Raw genomic sequence first — 15,977 nt, forward strand, 5'->3', positions numbered from 1 at the left:
TTTCATAAAGATAGCATTTAAGGATTAATAATCGAAATCGAGGGGGTGACGTTTACGCGCGTCCCCCCACCCTCCGCGATTAAATTAGTCAATCGTGTACCAAGCGGATCAGCGTAGAAAAGAGTACCGTTTTAATTTTGATACATAGTATACATAAACATAGAGATTTATATGCAAAAAAATCGATATATAATATATATACGTATGTGCGTGCGTGTGTATGTAAATCGTACGACGATTGTGATTTCACCGAGGTTACCGAGTTATACGTATTTACTGTTTAGCCAACAAACAGCGGCGCCTTAAGCCGATATCAAGCTATCAAGCGCTCGTTACCTTTTAGACCCGTTAGCTCGTAAGTTTGTCCATCCACGCTCACAGTTTTGTCTTCTTCTTCTTTTTTTTTCTTTTATCCGTTTTTGTTTTTTTTTTTTTCACTTACATAGTCAAATTGCCGATCAATCGAATCGAATCGAAAGGATCGTCGTCGCTTCGAGATCAACATCCCTTTCTAATATCTAATTATTCATCTTTCGTTTTTTAGAGATTATTATTGCATCGAGTGGAAATACTCGTCGATGGTCTCGTTGCGACGATAAAATTATTCGTTCTTTTTTCTTGCGAATGATTTTATCGCTCGTCGGTCCTGTTTTTCTTTTTTCTTTTTTTTTTTTTTTTTTTTTCACTCCTAAAAAGAAACATACACCGTTTAACCCTGTAGTCGCGCGTCCTGTAGAATATAGTGGTGACTGTATATATGTTTATATGTAATATTCGAATTAAAAAAAAAAATATATATATATATATATACATTGATGTACACAAAGAGAGAAACGAACTTACACGTGGAAATTCATTTTAAAGAAACTCTCATCGTACTTGCGTTTACTTTCTCCGCTCTCTCACCGCGTTCTTGCCCGCGTTATACCTCTCTCAATCTTCCATTAAACTCCCCATTTTTGTATCCCTACGAGTTTTTCGGTGATAGTGCAAACATGTTGTTAAAAGAAAGTCGCCTAGATTCCGAGAATGGTTCAAGAGGATGAAGAAGTTTTAATTGATCGAAATCCAGTTATCTTTGTTGGAGAAATGTAATATTTATCATTATTATTTTTAGTGTTACAAAATTACCTACTCGTCCATCCTTTTTTTTTTTCTTTTTTAATACCTAAAATACTTTCTAATATTTTAAATTCCATCACTATGCATCATTTTGTGTAAACAATAGTTTATTCTACTTCATTTTACCTCTTCAAAGATGATCGCGTCTCCAGAAAATCGTTTCTACCGCATGAAAAAGGACACGTAATTAATGTGAGAAACGGTAAGATATTCAGGGTCATAGGTATATGAGAACCAGAACAAACGGTGAATTAGAGAAAAACGTGACCAAGCGGAGATCTTAGATTTTTCTTCTATAAGTCCAATGATCTTGATTTTGATTTTTCTATCTTTCACTCATAATTATTCCAAAATATATGTATTTCATCAATCATATTTCATTAATACTTAAAAAAAGTGTAACATTTGGAAATTCGTTCGTTGATTTTTCCATGAAATTAAAAAATTTGAGAAGGATCAATGGGTTTAATGGAACGATACTGATCTATAAATAAAGACTCACTCGTTTCAGTATCAGCCAAACTTGGATTGGAGGTGATCATACATCGAACGAACAGGGAGACTAGGCCACTTCAAGCTAAGTAGCTTCTTGGCCTCGCCGAGAACATGACTTTGACCCACATATTGATAAACTACGTCAATCAGACTATAATAGGATTCCAATTGTTTTAATCAAAATGATGTTTAAAATATTTCTCTGGAAGAAACAATTTTATTTAGTACTTGCTGTCTTTGATGGAAAAGTTGTTAGTAAAAACTGAATATAATAATAAAAGGATAAAGTGAAATTTCATAAAATTGCATTTATTGGACAAATTATTGATATGAATATTTAATTAAAATCAATTTTGTAATGTAAATGCAAAACATGTTTAAATTCATTAATCTTGAATAAAACACAACCTTGATAATGATGAATAAAGATGATCATATTCATTATTTGATTGTAACTTTAGTAGTTTGGTGAATTCAACAACTATGAACAGCATCTTCTCCAGAATTGACAAGAATTTATTATTTATTTTAAGCTTTTATTATATAATCTAAAGAAAAAATTGCGATTGATTACGATGTATGTGTATTTATTGAACACAATACCAATTATTGTTAGTAAATTGAATCTTTCAAAAAATTCCTTTTTATAAATTATCAATAAAATATTTTTATATAAGTTATATATAAATTTATTTACAAATATCTTTTTAGAAAATTGACGTATAAAAATGAATTAAATTTCTGATTAAAACAATTTCGAAAAATATAGATATATTTTTCTTATATCTGCAGCTATTGTCTTTAAATGTTCTTGCATTTATTGCATGCAATATTAAAAAATTATTGATAATATTATTTCCAAGGAATTGATTCCAATAACCATTTCTGATCCATGTTTTTTGTACAAGTTGCTATCACAGGACCTTCTTCGTTATTTGATTGTAAGCACATTCCGGAAGATATATGTAAAAATGTCTGTGCCTTAAAAAAGAAATAAATTTATTTTACTTTTTTTTTTAATTTATAAATGAGACAAATAAATACAAATAAAAATACACACTTGTTTGTCATATTGCCATTTTTGCCTAATATGACTGTTACATGCCATTATTTTAACCTTTGGTGTCGTTTGATGTGTATCGTTCTCAGGTGCATCCAAACAAACGCTTTCATCAGTCATTATAATTCCATCCGCTGTCATCACAAACATTTGATTAAGTAATGGCCGTGGAACACATGAATGAAGGATTGCATATCCTGATGGTTGAGAATATGTTCCTTTCGCAGATGGTCGCATAATGCATTTCTTTGATAATATATGCACAATCTAATATATCAATAATTAATAACTTGATTTATCAATTAAATTCGTTATTTAATAATTTTAAATTTAGATTTACCCGCCCAAAGAAACGATCATCTTTAGGAAAGAAATGTTCTGGCCATATATTATCTAAATACCACTCGAAATTTTTGCATTGTAATTTTTTACGTAATTCCAATCTAGATCGAATTGTTTGCTTGTCTCTTAATCTAGCTGCCTCTAAAAAAAATATATATATTAATATATTAATAAAACCAGCATCTTAATTAAAGTTTAATTACCTGCATTAAATTTAAAATAAAACTCTGCCCATTCATCCATCCAAACTAAAGCTACCCTAGCGAGATTTCCGTATAGAATCTCTCCAACACCACCTGGGAATGTATATGGCGATGATTTTCGAAAAAGATGTCCTACATGAGAGCATGGAGCTATTTCAATGCTGCCACCGCATTGCCATACTCGAAATGATAATTCCAAATTTTCACCGCCCCAAATTTTCATTTGATTATCGTAACTACCTAATTCAAAAAAATAATCTCGATTCATGGAAAATAATCCTCCAGCCATAGCGGGTGTTCTAAATGGTTCAACAATATTTTCGCGTCTTTCTTTCAATAATCGGCCGTTTAACGTTAGCCAGCGAAAATGCAAATCCCAATTAAATGCTCCCCAATGCAATTCGAAAGATCTAGAATATTGATTATATTGATTATTGATTATAATTTTATCTTACAATTTGATTATCGAAAAATGATACAAATAATTATATTTACCGAGTATAACTAAAAGTATCGTCATTTATTATATCGATAACGGGAGATACTACTCGAGTTCTATTCTTGGCCACTGCTTCAAGCAAGGGTTCCAACCATCCTGAAATATATACAAATATTAGAACAATATTTTAGTTTTATTCATTATTATATATATGTATAATAAAGTAGTTATATAAAATTAAAACAAGAGCTTACCTACCAACCGTGCATTCGCAGTGTGCGTCAAGAAATGTGAGAACTTCGCCTTTAGCTTTATTGGCACCTAAAAGTCTTGCATTCACTAGACCTATACGTTTCTTAGAACGAAGAACTTTAGTGGAAACTTGTAAATTCTTTATATGTTCATCTAACGCGTCCTTCAAAAAATCTAATAAATAAAAAATAAAAATAAATTAAATATATATAAAAATAAAATATAAATAATGGAGATTTTTTTTTTTTTTTTACCTCTATCACTATTATCATCAACAAGAATAATTTCTTCTAATAATTGTATTGGAGATCTATCAATTACACTATATACAGTCCTCAATAATGTACTCCAAGCTTCATTATGAAAAACGATAATTATTGATGTTTTGGGTAAATTACCCAAATTCATATATCGTGTTATACATCTGCAATCGATAAATTATCTATTGTTGATATTTTCGATTATCGATTATGAAAATGTCGATAAAGTAAATACCGATAAATATATTACCCTTTTCTTCTAACATCCGGTAAAGTGCGATTTAATGGTATTCTATCACTAGCCATTAAGTTAAATCGATTAATTTGAAAAAGTTGTTGCATTTTGTAAAAATCTTTCGCTGGTACAATAACTGGATTGCCATTCTTTCCTTCAAATGGTCGCGGATTAAACATATTTTTGTTAATAAGATCTGTTAATGAATAACAAAAAGAATGTTATATAAATAAATTCACAGCCATATGTAATTTATAATTTCCAAGACATACCTTTCGTAATGTTTGGAGTTTTCATTGGATCCACAGAATCTCCGATATAATGTCCTACTACGACGTGTATTCCTTTACGATCTATGTAATCTTTTTGATTGTCTAACAACCTTAAAATAAAAAAAGAAATAAAAAATGTAATTAAGTCAAATTTATTTATCTATAATGATTTTTTTATATTTTTAATTATAGATCTTTAATTTTATAGTTACTTACCGAAGAGAAATATAATCATTGCGAATATTTTTGTCATCCTTTTTCCATGACCAAATAAAAAAAATACCCATCAATAGAAAAATTGAAAAAATAATTGACCATGTCCGACATGATCTTCTCAATCGCGGCCACATTATGATCTTTATCAAAAAGAATGTTGAACTTAATTTAATTTGAAAATAATTTTATTTATCTCATTATGGAAAGAAATCACTGTTATCGTTGAAGACGAATTTCCGTTATTTTTTGCTTCTCATTCCGATTCATCGTAAGATTTCGAGAGATTTCGAGATCTATCTTAAACTAGAAAAAATTATAAAAATTTGAATAAATGCTAATATATATTATTATATTAGTATATTCAAACTTTTATAAAAAAATTTATCATAATGAAAATGAAAATAAGACAAAAATATAATAAAGTTTGTAATTAATTTTGTATTTGCAAATATTTAGTTTCTATTAAAGTAGAATACTGAGTTTCTATTAAAATTGCAATATAGATTTTAGTAATGCACACAGAATGCTTGTATAGAATGTCAGATGTATTTCACAAATAAGCACAAGGACAAGAAAATATTTTTCTTGTTATTGTTTTATGATGAATATATTATTTTTTCATATGAAATTAATGTTTTACATTAGATAAATATCTTTCTTACTTCATAATTTTTAATAAAAACTTAAATTAAAATCCTTCACGAAAATCAATGCACTCACTTTACCACACTTCCAGTAACTAGAATAAACTCCAAGCAGGACGCTATGAATAAGACAGTGCTGTATCTAAACACTTTGTAACCTCATACTTCTAATTAAATGCAATTTTATTAAAAAAACAATTATATATATTTATAATAAGATATTATTATAGAATCAAATATTTTATATAGGAATAAAGAAAATTTTATTTAGATTATTTTTTATATACAAAGATTATTTGATATATAATATATCTTATCAAATATTTTGCATTCCTATGTTCGTTGAATATACATAAACAAAACATCTATAAATCAAATAAAACATTTTTAAATTAAATATCTTTATATTTTATTAATTTTACTTCATTTTTTAATAAAAAATAAACTATAAGAAAAGACAATTTGATTCAAATAATAATTATATAAATATAGTTAATGTTAATATTAGATTAATATGATTAATATGATTCTTAAGTATATTTTTAAAATCATGGATAATAAATACGTATTTAAATATATTTAAGAAAATTTCACGATGCATTTCAGAAAAATTATTTTATTTATCTACAATATTCGTTTTCTTTTATACACATGTATACAATTGGAAACTGAAGTTACTTTATAATTTATCAAAATAAATGTAATTAAGAATACTTTAACTAAAACATTCTTCTTCTTTCTTTGCAATATTCCATGAAAATAGATCATTTGAGTAAACCATATTAATATATTACGAATACCAAAGAGGTCAGCACTATTCTCAACGTATGGTTCGCCACGTTGGAAGAAGTTGACGGGTGACTACTGCTTATTTGACGTTAGGGGTTTATTTCTATAAAATACTTGATTCAATATATTCAGGTAAAAAATTATTATTTCGATAAATTATATATTTGTTGCTTTATCTAAAATAAATTTTTACAACGAAAATGTATACGTATTATATTTTAATAGTAGTAAGACATTCAACCTGCGAATCGGATGTTAATGCATTTATAATATTATTATAATGTTTATAAAGTTTTTTTATTGTAAATCATTAATTTAAAGACTATATATATTAATACATATTCATATATATTTATGTTTATGTAAAATAAAATATATAATTTTTAAATATATTTTTAAATTCTTTTGTTAACATTTTTCCATAATTTTTTATTACAATATAAAAAATTTTAAAGAATATACAATATATATAGATATATTGTAAAATATTAAAAAATTAAATATTATTTTTTAATTTCTTATAGATGTTTTATTGAAAATATATAAATAATTTGTTTTAAGGAATCAAGAATGAAGATAAAAGAATTATTAAAGACAGTTAATGTAGCATGGTCACCACCTGCTCAATACCCCATATTATTGGCTGCAGGAACTGCAGCTCAACAACTTGATGCAAGTTTTAATACATCTGCTAGTTTGGATTTATATTCTTTAAATTTACAACAACCTGGATATGATTTAGAACTTAAAACTAGTGTTGCAAGTGATCATAGGTAGGAGACAAATTTTATTTATATATTTATGAATATATCATTAAATAATAAGTTTTATATATTTATAAAAATTGTAGATTTCACAAAATAATATGGGGTTCATATGGTAATAACCCTGCTGGTATAATTGTTGGAGGTTGTGACTATGGCATGATAAAAATTTATTCTGCTGCTAAAATGTTGGCCAATGATAATAATTATTTAATAAGTAGTCCAGATAGACATACAGGTCCAGTTAGAGCACTTGATTTTAATCCATTTCAAGCAAATTTATTAGCAACAGGAGCAACAGAAAGTGAAATTTATATATGGGATATTCTTAATACAAATACCCCAATGACTCCTGGATCTAGAAGTCACCCATTAGAAGATGTACAACATATTGCTTGGAATAAGCAAGGTAATTTTATAATTTAATTATAATTAAAGCAAGTAATTTATAATTAATATATTTATATTTTTTAATATATTTATATATCAATATTTTTAATTCTTATTTTCATTGATAGTCCAACATATTCTTGCTTCCACATTTTCACAACGTTGTATTATATGGGATTTAAGAAAAAATGAACCTATTATCAAATTAACAGATGCAAATTCAAAGGTAATTTTACTTGTACTATATATTTTATCTATATATATTTTGCTTATATAACATCATGATTTTTATATTTTATATGCAAATATAGGTAAGATGGAAAGTAGTGCAATGGCATCCAGATGTTGCAACACAATTATGTTTAGCATCAGAAGATGATCAAACTCCTATAATTGAATTATGGGATTTAAGATTTGCAACATCACCTTTGAAAACATTTCAAAATCATCAACGTGGAGTTCTATCAATTGCATGGAATTTACATGATCCAGATTTGCTTTTAAGTTGTGCCAAAGATAACAGAATATTATGTTGGAATCCTAATTCAGATATACCAGTATGTTTGGTATTAATATATTTATAAATGGATTCATAATTGACTTTTAAAATTTATGTACATTATTTATTTTAATATATAGAATGGGGAGGTAATTTGTGAATTAGCACAGACAAATCAATGGAATTTTGATGTGTCATGGTGTCCAAGGCATCCAGGATTGGTTGTGGGAACTAGTTTTGATGGACATGCAGCAATTTACTCTTTATTAGGAGGACAACAACAAAAGTCTGTAGAGACATCTAATAAAATTGTAGATTCTTTCCCTGGAATGGATCCTTTTACACATCCACCTCCTCCAGTACATATTGAACCAACAGTTATTTTGACAAAAGCTCCAAAATGGCTAAAAAGACCATTTGGAGCATCTTTTGGAGTAAGTATGTAATGTTTATTAATTTTTATATATTATAGTATCAAATTTATATAATAAATAAAATTTTTTTAGTTTGGTGGTAAATTGATAATTTTTGAAAATGGATCTGTAGATCCTAATTTACCTCCAAACTCAAACAGAAAAGTAATCATATCACAAGTAGTTACACAACCAGATTTAATTCAACGTTCAAATGAATTGGAAGAAGTTCTCAAAAGTGAGCAATACAATGATTATTGTAAAGGAAAAGTTGAAAGTACTACTGATATATATAGAAAAAAGATATGGAATTGTGTGGCTGCATATTTCGGTGAAAATGTGACAAAAGATATATTGGATTTACTTGGTTACAATGTGGATGCAATGAATAATAAATTAAGTCAATTTATTTCGCAAGAAGATATTAATAATATTACGGAAGGAATCGGTAATTTAAATAATGTAAGTTTTATTTTAATAATATTAATTTTATCATGTTTAAAGAAATTCTATACAATATTAATTATATAATAAGATATATGATCATTTAGGTACTTAATGGAAGTGCTGTTGATGGAACTACAGCATTTGATGCTATTGCACAAGAATCTAAGAAAGCAACAATAGCTAATCTAAAAAATAAAAAACTTCAAATTAATGTATCTGATGGTAATATTAAATAAATTTAAATTTATTTTCAAATTTATTAATTATATATTTAAATTTTTTTTATTTTTATTTTATTTTTATTGAATTTAATAATAGAATTTTGTTTTCGTTATTTCAGATGAGGATGGGCTTATCACTCAAGCAATCCTCTTAGGAAATATAGAAGCTGCAGTGTCATTATGTTTTGCCAATAAAAGGTACGCAGATGCGGTCATTCTTTCAATGGCTGCTGGACCTGATTTGTTAGCACGTACCCAGTACAGATACTTTTCAGAACATTCTGGAGCTCTCAATTCTCTTATCAATTCGCTAGTTAGTGAAAATTGGGCTGAAATTGTTAACAATGCTGATATAAATTGTTGGAAAGAAGTATTGATTGGAATATTTACTCATTCCAATCCACAAGAACGATCTGCTTTATGCGGTATATATTTTATTATAAAATATGTATTATAATAATTTAACTCTTGTAACAAATAAAAATTCTTGAATTTTATAGATATGCTTGGGGATCGTTTGGAATCGTCCGATAATGTAACGCTTAAAGAACAAGCTCAGATTTGCTACATTTGCTCTGGCAATTTGAACAAACTGGTAGAATCTTCTGATGTTGAAATTCAAGAAATAGTAGAGTTAATAGTTATAATGCAAAAAGCTTTAGAAATGCAAGGTATTAGAGATGTACAAATAGAAGGAAAAATCGCAAATATTTTATCTCGTTATGCTGAAATGTTAGCAGCCGAAGGAGATCTCGATGCTGCATTGAATTATCTAGGAAATAGTCAAGATGAAAAAATCGTAATGTTGAAAGATCGTTTATGTAGAGCTTTGGGTTATATTGAAGAATCAAAAATTGTGCCAAAAGGACCAACAATGCAAAATTATTACGATCGAACAAGAAGATCTGTACAAGGTGTACAAAATCCACTATCTGGAGGACCAACAAGACCCTTTTTCGATTCAAATATTGCTCCTACAAAACAATCCTTTATACCACCTCCAAATCAATTTAATACTCAACAACAACAACAATCATTTGGAATGCCACCTCCACTTCAACCACTTCAACCACTTCAACCACTTCAACAAACTTATGCAAGTCAATCTATAACTCAACCTATGCAACCTACACAATCTATGCAATCTATGCAACCTATGCAACCTATGTTATATGATCAAACATCGCAATCTTACACTTCAACATCTATTTCTCAATCACTTCCACCACCACCTCCTTCAAATGCATCAAGTGGAGTTGGATCTCGACCTCCTAGCGTTGGACCTCAAGCGAGATCAAAATATATAATAGATCCATCTGTAAAATCTACTTCAACATACGGACAAAGTGGTTTTCCTCAACAAACATCTCCATATAATAATCAACAAATTCCTCCAGTACCAGGCTATTCTTCATCAAGTATTTATCAACCTCAAGTTCCTATGTCAACAAACACATTCCCCGGACAAAATCTTATATCTAATCCTAAAGAAGTAGAATCTTTTAAACCTGTTCAACTTAGTGTATTATCTCCATTACAAAATCAACCACAAAATCAAATGTATGAAGCTATTAGAACGCAACCACTTCCGCAAACTGGATATGGCAATGAAAATCAATCATCTATGGATCGTTCAAACATCTATCAACCACCGCTACAACCTGCCGGATGGAACGACCCACCCGCTGCAAAGCCGTCTAGGATACAAGTAAATATCTTTATATTTCTTTTATACTAATATACCTGGTGTTATGCGTTAAAATAATAATTAATTATTATGTATATACTTATATGAGATATATATATATATATGTATGTGTATATATTCGAATAATATAGCCAGTACTGGCATTATGCAACAAAAATGAAATGTCTGCGGATCATGCTGGTACCAAGAAGTGGAAAGCAAAATATTCGAAGAATATGAATATAAAGGTATTCTTAAGGACACCTAAAAAGATTGAGTGTTGTTTCCACTGTTTCATAATTGCGGTTTCTTTTTAAGCAAAATATATTTATTCCCCTTATATATTTTAAATTTAATTTAGTAAATCATAAATAACAATCTCGTGTGATTAACTAATGCGACAGTGTGAAATATAAAGACGTTTATATTTGCTTTATACAAAAATTGAAATTATGCAATATTTTACAATTCATGTGTACTATTTTGTTACAGCAATTAATATATTGAAATTTTTCTTATATATAATGTACTATTACATTTTTTACAGTCAAAACAAGATTTTCAACCACAAAATCCGATTTTACATCCATTAAGAGGGACAATACCACAACCTGAACCAAATGTAAGCGATACAAGTAAAATTCTTTTAAAATTATAAAATACTATTATAATTAATATTCTTATTATTATTAATTTTATTACTATTATGATTCTTAAGGTTTTGCCACAAGAGAGATTCTACCCAGAATCACAAGCACCTTATAATCCTCAACAATATAATCAGAATATGTCAAATATGGGTGCTCAATATGTTAAACAAATGGAACCTTCACAACCAACTACAATTGCTAGAACATTAGAACCAGAAAAACCAAAACTACCAATACCAGAACAACACGTGCACCTGAAAACAGTATTTGATGAATTAAAAAAACAATGCTTTGAAAATGCTAAAAATCTGGTAAGATGATTTTTTTTATTAATATAATTTTTATTAATAAAAAAAAATAGGCAATTACGGTTTTTATTTTCGCAAAACAGCAAATCAAACGCAAAATAGAAGATGTATCCAAAAAACTTGATGTTCTATATGATTGTCTTAGAGAGAATAAGGTATGTACATACTTACATCTTATGAGATATATATTTTATTATTATTAATTTAGAAGAAAGAAGTCCTAAAAAAATAAAATACATTTATTATTTTATTTTTTTTTTTTTTACCTTATAGTTATCACAGAATACTTTACAAGGATTACATCAAATATCACAGATGATACAAAGTGGAAACTATACTGGAGGCTTAGAACTTCACACACAATTGGTGTCAGGCCCAGATTTCAGTCAGATATCTTCTTTCATGCCTGGTATTAAAGTATTATTATTAAGTGCCCTTCAATTGAATGTCTATATTAGATAGAATGCAATATATAAAACTCAAAATCTTTATACTTATTCATTTTTATAATTTGAATTTTTTATAATCTTTAACAGTCTTATTAAACGAAGTATTTATGTTACATTTCTATACTATTCAATGCAGTATGGATAGTCGTGAATATTTGTATATAAACTTTATGACTGAATATTATATCATCAATAAAATCATAATGTTTATATATTTACATTTAAAAAAAGATGGCTTATCAAGATTATAGATAAGCTTGTGTCATAACTTCTTTACAAATATTAAAAATATTTCATTATATGTAAGAGCATGTAAAAAATAGAAAAAAATATTCGGATAAATATTTCAGCGAATTGTTAATTAAATTTTGTTTCTTTTAACTAATATGTGTACATAAAATATTAAAGTTGGCTTAAGAAAATCATGTGTATATTTTTAAAAATAAAAATATTATACAATAATTTTACTAAAATTATGTATTAAATTTGTTAATGACAAGATTTGATAAAATGATTTATTGAATAATTAAACTGTGTAGTATGGCCACTTTTTCATTGATAATAAATTTTTGTAATAATTCATCTAATGGATCGATACCATCTCGTGCTGCTTGTCGGCGCATTGCTTGTTTTACTTCTTCGCGCACACCTTTATCTGCTCCACGAGTTGTAATACGTCGATCTAGAATATTTTTATATAGATAATAAACAACATGATATTTAAAATATATAAAATACAAAATAGTATACTTTGTAGAACTCCTGATCCTGTGGCTATATCTAAAGATACACCACCTCCATGTTCCGTCCATAGATACGTTAATTCTTCTAAAATATCTACACATATAATATAAGCTTGAAATAATGGATAAGAAAAAGATCCACGATTAATAATCCTTTCTGTAATCATAGATAAAGTACTAGCTTCTTGTGGCCAATCAATTTGCATTAAAACTAATGCATGTCCTATCGCCAAATCTCCAACACCACCGGGTAAAGAAAAATTTTCCTATCATAAAATTATTAATATTATAAATATAACGATAGTATCAAAATATTTTTAAATCTAATTTTATTCTACTTACCTTTATTGCTAAAAGAAGCAATCTACAACAATACTGTATAACAGGAAATCGTGCAAGTGTTAAATAATGTAAATGTCTTCCACATGGAACAGTTAAATTATGAGATACTTTACCGCAAATTGAAGGTAAAGCGGTAATTACCAAAACTATATATTCTAACATTCCCTATAAAATATATATTTAAAAATATATTTATAAAATATATAAGAAAATGTAATTAATATAAGAATAATATAAAAATTAATAAGAACATAGTATATACCTTATAATCTTTCAAGAAAAAACATGTACTTGCTAAACGAAGATGAGCAGACAAATTACCTGCTTCTTGAGATAATCTTGCTAATACTTCATGATGTAAACCTTTATACATAGCCAAATCTGTTAAAAATGAATTTAACCACGAATCTAATCGAAGTTGTTGATTTAATTTTCCTATTTCTCTTTGCAAATAATCACTGCTGTGTAACAAATCCCATAATTTTACAGTTAATGCTAAACCATTACCGCTATAGTCACTATCACTAGTTATTATAATTCCTCCATTATCTTCTCTTTTCCGTTTTTTTAGTTTTGGTTCTAATCATAAAAATCATTAAATTTTTATTTTAAGATAAAAATAATAAATTATTATATACATATATATAAAACTGTTACCTGTAGGTGAATGTACACATTCTCCAAATGCTTCTATCAAACAATATGTTGTTTCATCATTACTAATTAAGGCATTATGTTCATTTAATATTCTTAATAATACTGCAACAGTACACATTAATAATTGTCTAACTACCAATTCTTCACATAAACTAGCAGAATGAGCAACTGCATATTGGTGTAATTTTTCACAATATGCATCTCTATTCCAAGTCATAGAAAATAAACTACTTAATTCCCATCCTAATTTTTTCCCAATTAATTCAACAACTTGAAACAATCTATCCCAGGGATGTTGAATTTGATTATCTTGTGGTTGTTGTATATATGCCAAATAGAATTCTACTGCTTTATTAAGTAACCTCAAGCTAAGTCTTGCATTTAGTTCTACTGGTGCAGTACCAAGAAGCGGTAATGCATCACAAGCCAATAATTTTCTAAAACCATTTACTGCACGTCCTGGATGACTATGTTTTTCTGCAGTAAGAAGAGTTTCTACTAAACGTGGCTGAAAATATAGCAAATTAATGAAAACATCAAATATATTTTGTATAGATATATTAATTAAAGATACATACTCCATGAGTAGCAATAGTTTGAGGAAATTTACGTAATAAAAGAAGTAATAATTTACAATGTTCCATTGTATCTTCACTATGATCAGCTGTCATGATAAGTAATCTATGTTGAAGTTCTTGAGGTATATGTTGAAACATTTGACATAAAAATTCTGCTTCAGCATCACATTGTTCTAAACGAAGACAAGCTGTTACTGTTTCTATTTCCTTCCATATATCTCGATCATCTGGAAAATTCTGAAATCTATTCTTACATTTAAATCATTGTTTTCATACATGTAAATATTCTTTATATTATAACATAATTTGACTCACATCTCACTAAAACATTTTGCTGCTTCCTTTACATTTTTTGATAATTTTTCAATCCGATAAGCTTCAAACTATTAAACAAATAACATAACTTATTATTAAAAATTTATTGTTTTATTATTTAAAATATCTTTAAAAAATATCAATAATTCAATTCTATAAAATAGTTTATAAAATGTTTCTATTATTTTTTTTTAAAAAATTCCGAATATTTTATATTGTGTATATTGTGTATATATATATATAATCAATTAATAAGCATTAAAAATACTAACCTGTACTTTAGCACTATGAGGAAATAACGATCTAGCAGTAATTAACCAGGATTTAGCTGCATAAATATCAAGTGGCAATGCCTCTTTTGCTCGCATAATTAAATAATCTTCTTTGGATAATTGATTATTATCAGTATTAGATTTTTTTTCTAACATATTTTTGGTTATTCAAAATCTATAAAACCGCATGAAGATACCTGTAAATACTGCAGTATTGATGAATGAAACATTAAATACAGAAAAAATATACAGATGAATGACATAATAGTTATTAAATTTCACAGTCAACTACATAATACCTACCACGGACAAGATATATAATATTAATTTATCGTAATTTTATTAAATGAAAAATAAAAATAATAAATATTTTATAAAGTTAATAATAATATGATAATAAATTATAATTCATAATTATATTAAACGCATACTTAATTACAAAATTTTTATTTATTTCAAATACTTATATTAAATGACATAATTTACTAAAATTACTATCTAAATGATGAATAATCATAATTTTTTTAAATTCGTTACATAATTTTATAATCTTTCAAATGTATAAAATTATAAAGTAAAAATAGAAAAAAAATAAATAATAGGAAATAAAGATAATATGGATAATGGAAAATATGGAAATCAACGTTATTTCTAGAATACTGTAAATGAAACTAATATAGAAAAAGGAAGCACATAGAAGAAAGATAAAATAAGAATTGACCAATGTCATCTTTTAAATATCAAAAACATTTCTACAAAAATAAGGTAAAGAAGATTAAGAAATGAAAATCAGCACCATCTTTTGAGTGTCAAGAATATTTTTCTAAAAGTATTCAAGAAATAGCGCTAAATTCAAATTGTTTTACCTTATCATTTTAAAAAGTTATTTTCAATACTTAAAAGATGGCATTTA

General features: G+C 27.1%; 3 protein-coding genes across 8 annotated transcripts; 1 reads left to right on the forward strand and 2 right to left on the reverse strand.

Moving 5' to 3' along the window:
- Positions 1-662: 662 nt before the first annotated feature.
- On the reverse strand, positions 663-5,719 carry LOC410938 (polypeptide N-acetylgalactosaminyltransferase 13). Of its 4 annotated transcripts, XM_016911486.2 has the most exons (12): positions 5,559-5,661; positions 4,897-5,199; positions 4,681-4,790; positions 4,424-4,604; positions 4,168-4,337; positions 3,920-4,087; positions 3,718-3,817; positions 3,463-3,632; positions 3,223-3,315; positions 3,018-3,160; positions 2,678-2,944; positions 663-2,598 (listed from the first exon to the last, which is right to left on the reverse strand). In XM_016911486.2, exons 2-12 carry the CDS (start codon positions 5,028-5,030, stop codon positions 2,470-2,472), a joined length of 1,665 nt encoding a protein of 554 aa, XP_016766975.1. In that variant the 5' UTR covers positions 5,031-5,199; positions 5,559-5,661; the 3' UTR covers positions 663-2,469. The 4 variants fall into 4 exon arrangements, 3 of the variants coding, with proteins under 3 accessions (XP_016766975.1, XP_016766973.1, XP_016766972.1); XR_003304276.1 differs by lacking the exon at positions 5,559-5,661 and having other exon boundaries at positions 663-1,819; positions 2,026-2,598; positions 3,223-3,632; positions 4,897-5,030; XM_016911484.2 differs by having other exon boundaries at positions 2,192-2,598; positions 3,223-3,632; positions 5,617-5,719.
- Positions 5,720-6,337: 618 nt separating this feature from the next.
- On the forward strand, positions 6,338-12,630 carry LOC409968 (protein transport protein Sec31A). Its single transcript, XM_006563888.3, has 14 exons — positions 6,338-6,461; positions 6,891-7,102; positions 7,180-7,502; positions 7,612-7,709; positions 7,795-8,040; positions 8,123-8,416; positions 8,489-8,857; positions 8,947-9,064; positions 9,183-9,488; positions 9,564-10,771; positions 11,298-11,372; positions 11,469-11,711; positions 11,792-11,863; positions 11,982-12,630. Exons 2-14 carry the CDS (start codon positions 6,900-6,902, stop codon positions 12,168-12,170), a joined length of 3,744 nt encoding a protein of 1,247 aa, XP_006563951.2. The 5' UTR covers positions 6,338-6,461; positions 6,891-6,899; the 3' UTR covers positions 12,171-12,630.
- Positions 12,009-15,333, reverse strand: LOC551745 (integrator complex subunit 10). 3 transcript variants are annotated; one of them, XM_006563886.3, is made up of 9 exons: positions 15,065-15,333; positions 14,793-14,860; positions 14,478-14,721; positions 13,900-14,407; positions 13,505-13,821; positions 13,243-13,407; positions 12,908-13,166; positions 12,756-12,839; positions 12,009-12,114 (listed from the first exon to the last, which is right to left on the reverse strand). In XM_006563886.3, the coding sequence occupies exons 1-9, from the start codon at positions 15,218-15,220 to the stop codon at positions 12,095-12,097; spliced, it is 1,821 nt and encodes a 606-aa protein (XP_006563949.1). In that variant the 5' UTR covers positions 15,221-15,333; the 3' UTR covers positions 12,009-12,094. The 3 variants fall into 3 exon arrangements, with proteins under 3 accessions (XP_006563949.1, XP_006563948.1, XP_006563950.1); XM_006563885.3 differs by lacking the exon at positions 12,009-12,114 and having other exon boundaries at positions 12,196-12,839; positions 15,065-15,332; XM_006563887.3 differs by lacking the exons at positions 12,009-12,114; positions 15,065-15,333 and having other exon boundaries at positions 12,196-12,839; positions 14,478-14,714.
- Positions 15,334-15,977: the final 644 nt, after the last annotated feature.

The sequence above is a fragment of the Apis mellifera genome, linkage group LG3 (genome assembly GCF_003254395.2).
Source record: "Apis mellifera strain DH4 linkage group LG3, Amel_HAv3.1, whole genome shotgun sequence".
Lineage (NCBI taxonomy): Eukaryota > Metazoa > Arthropoda > Insecta > Hymenoptera > Apidae > Apis > Apis mellifera.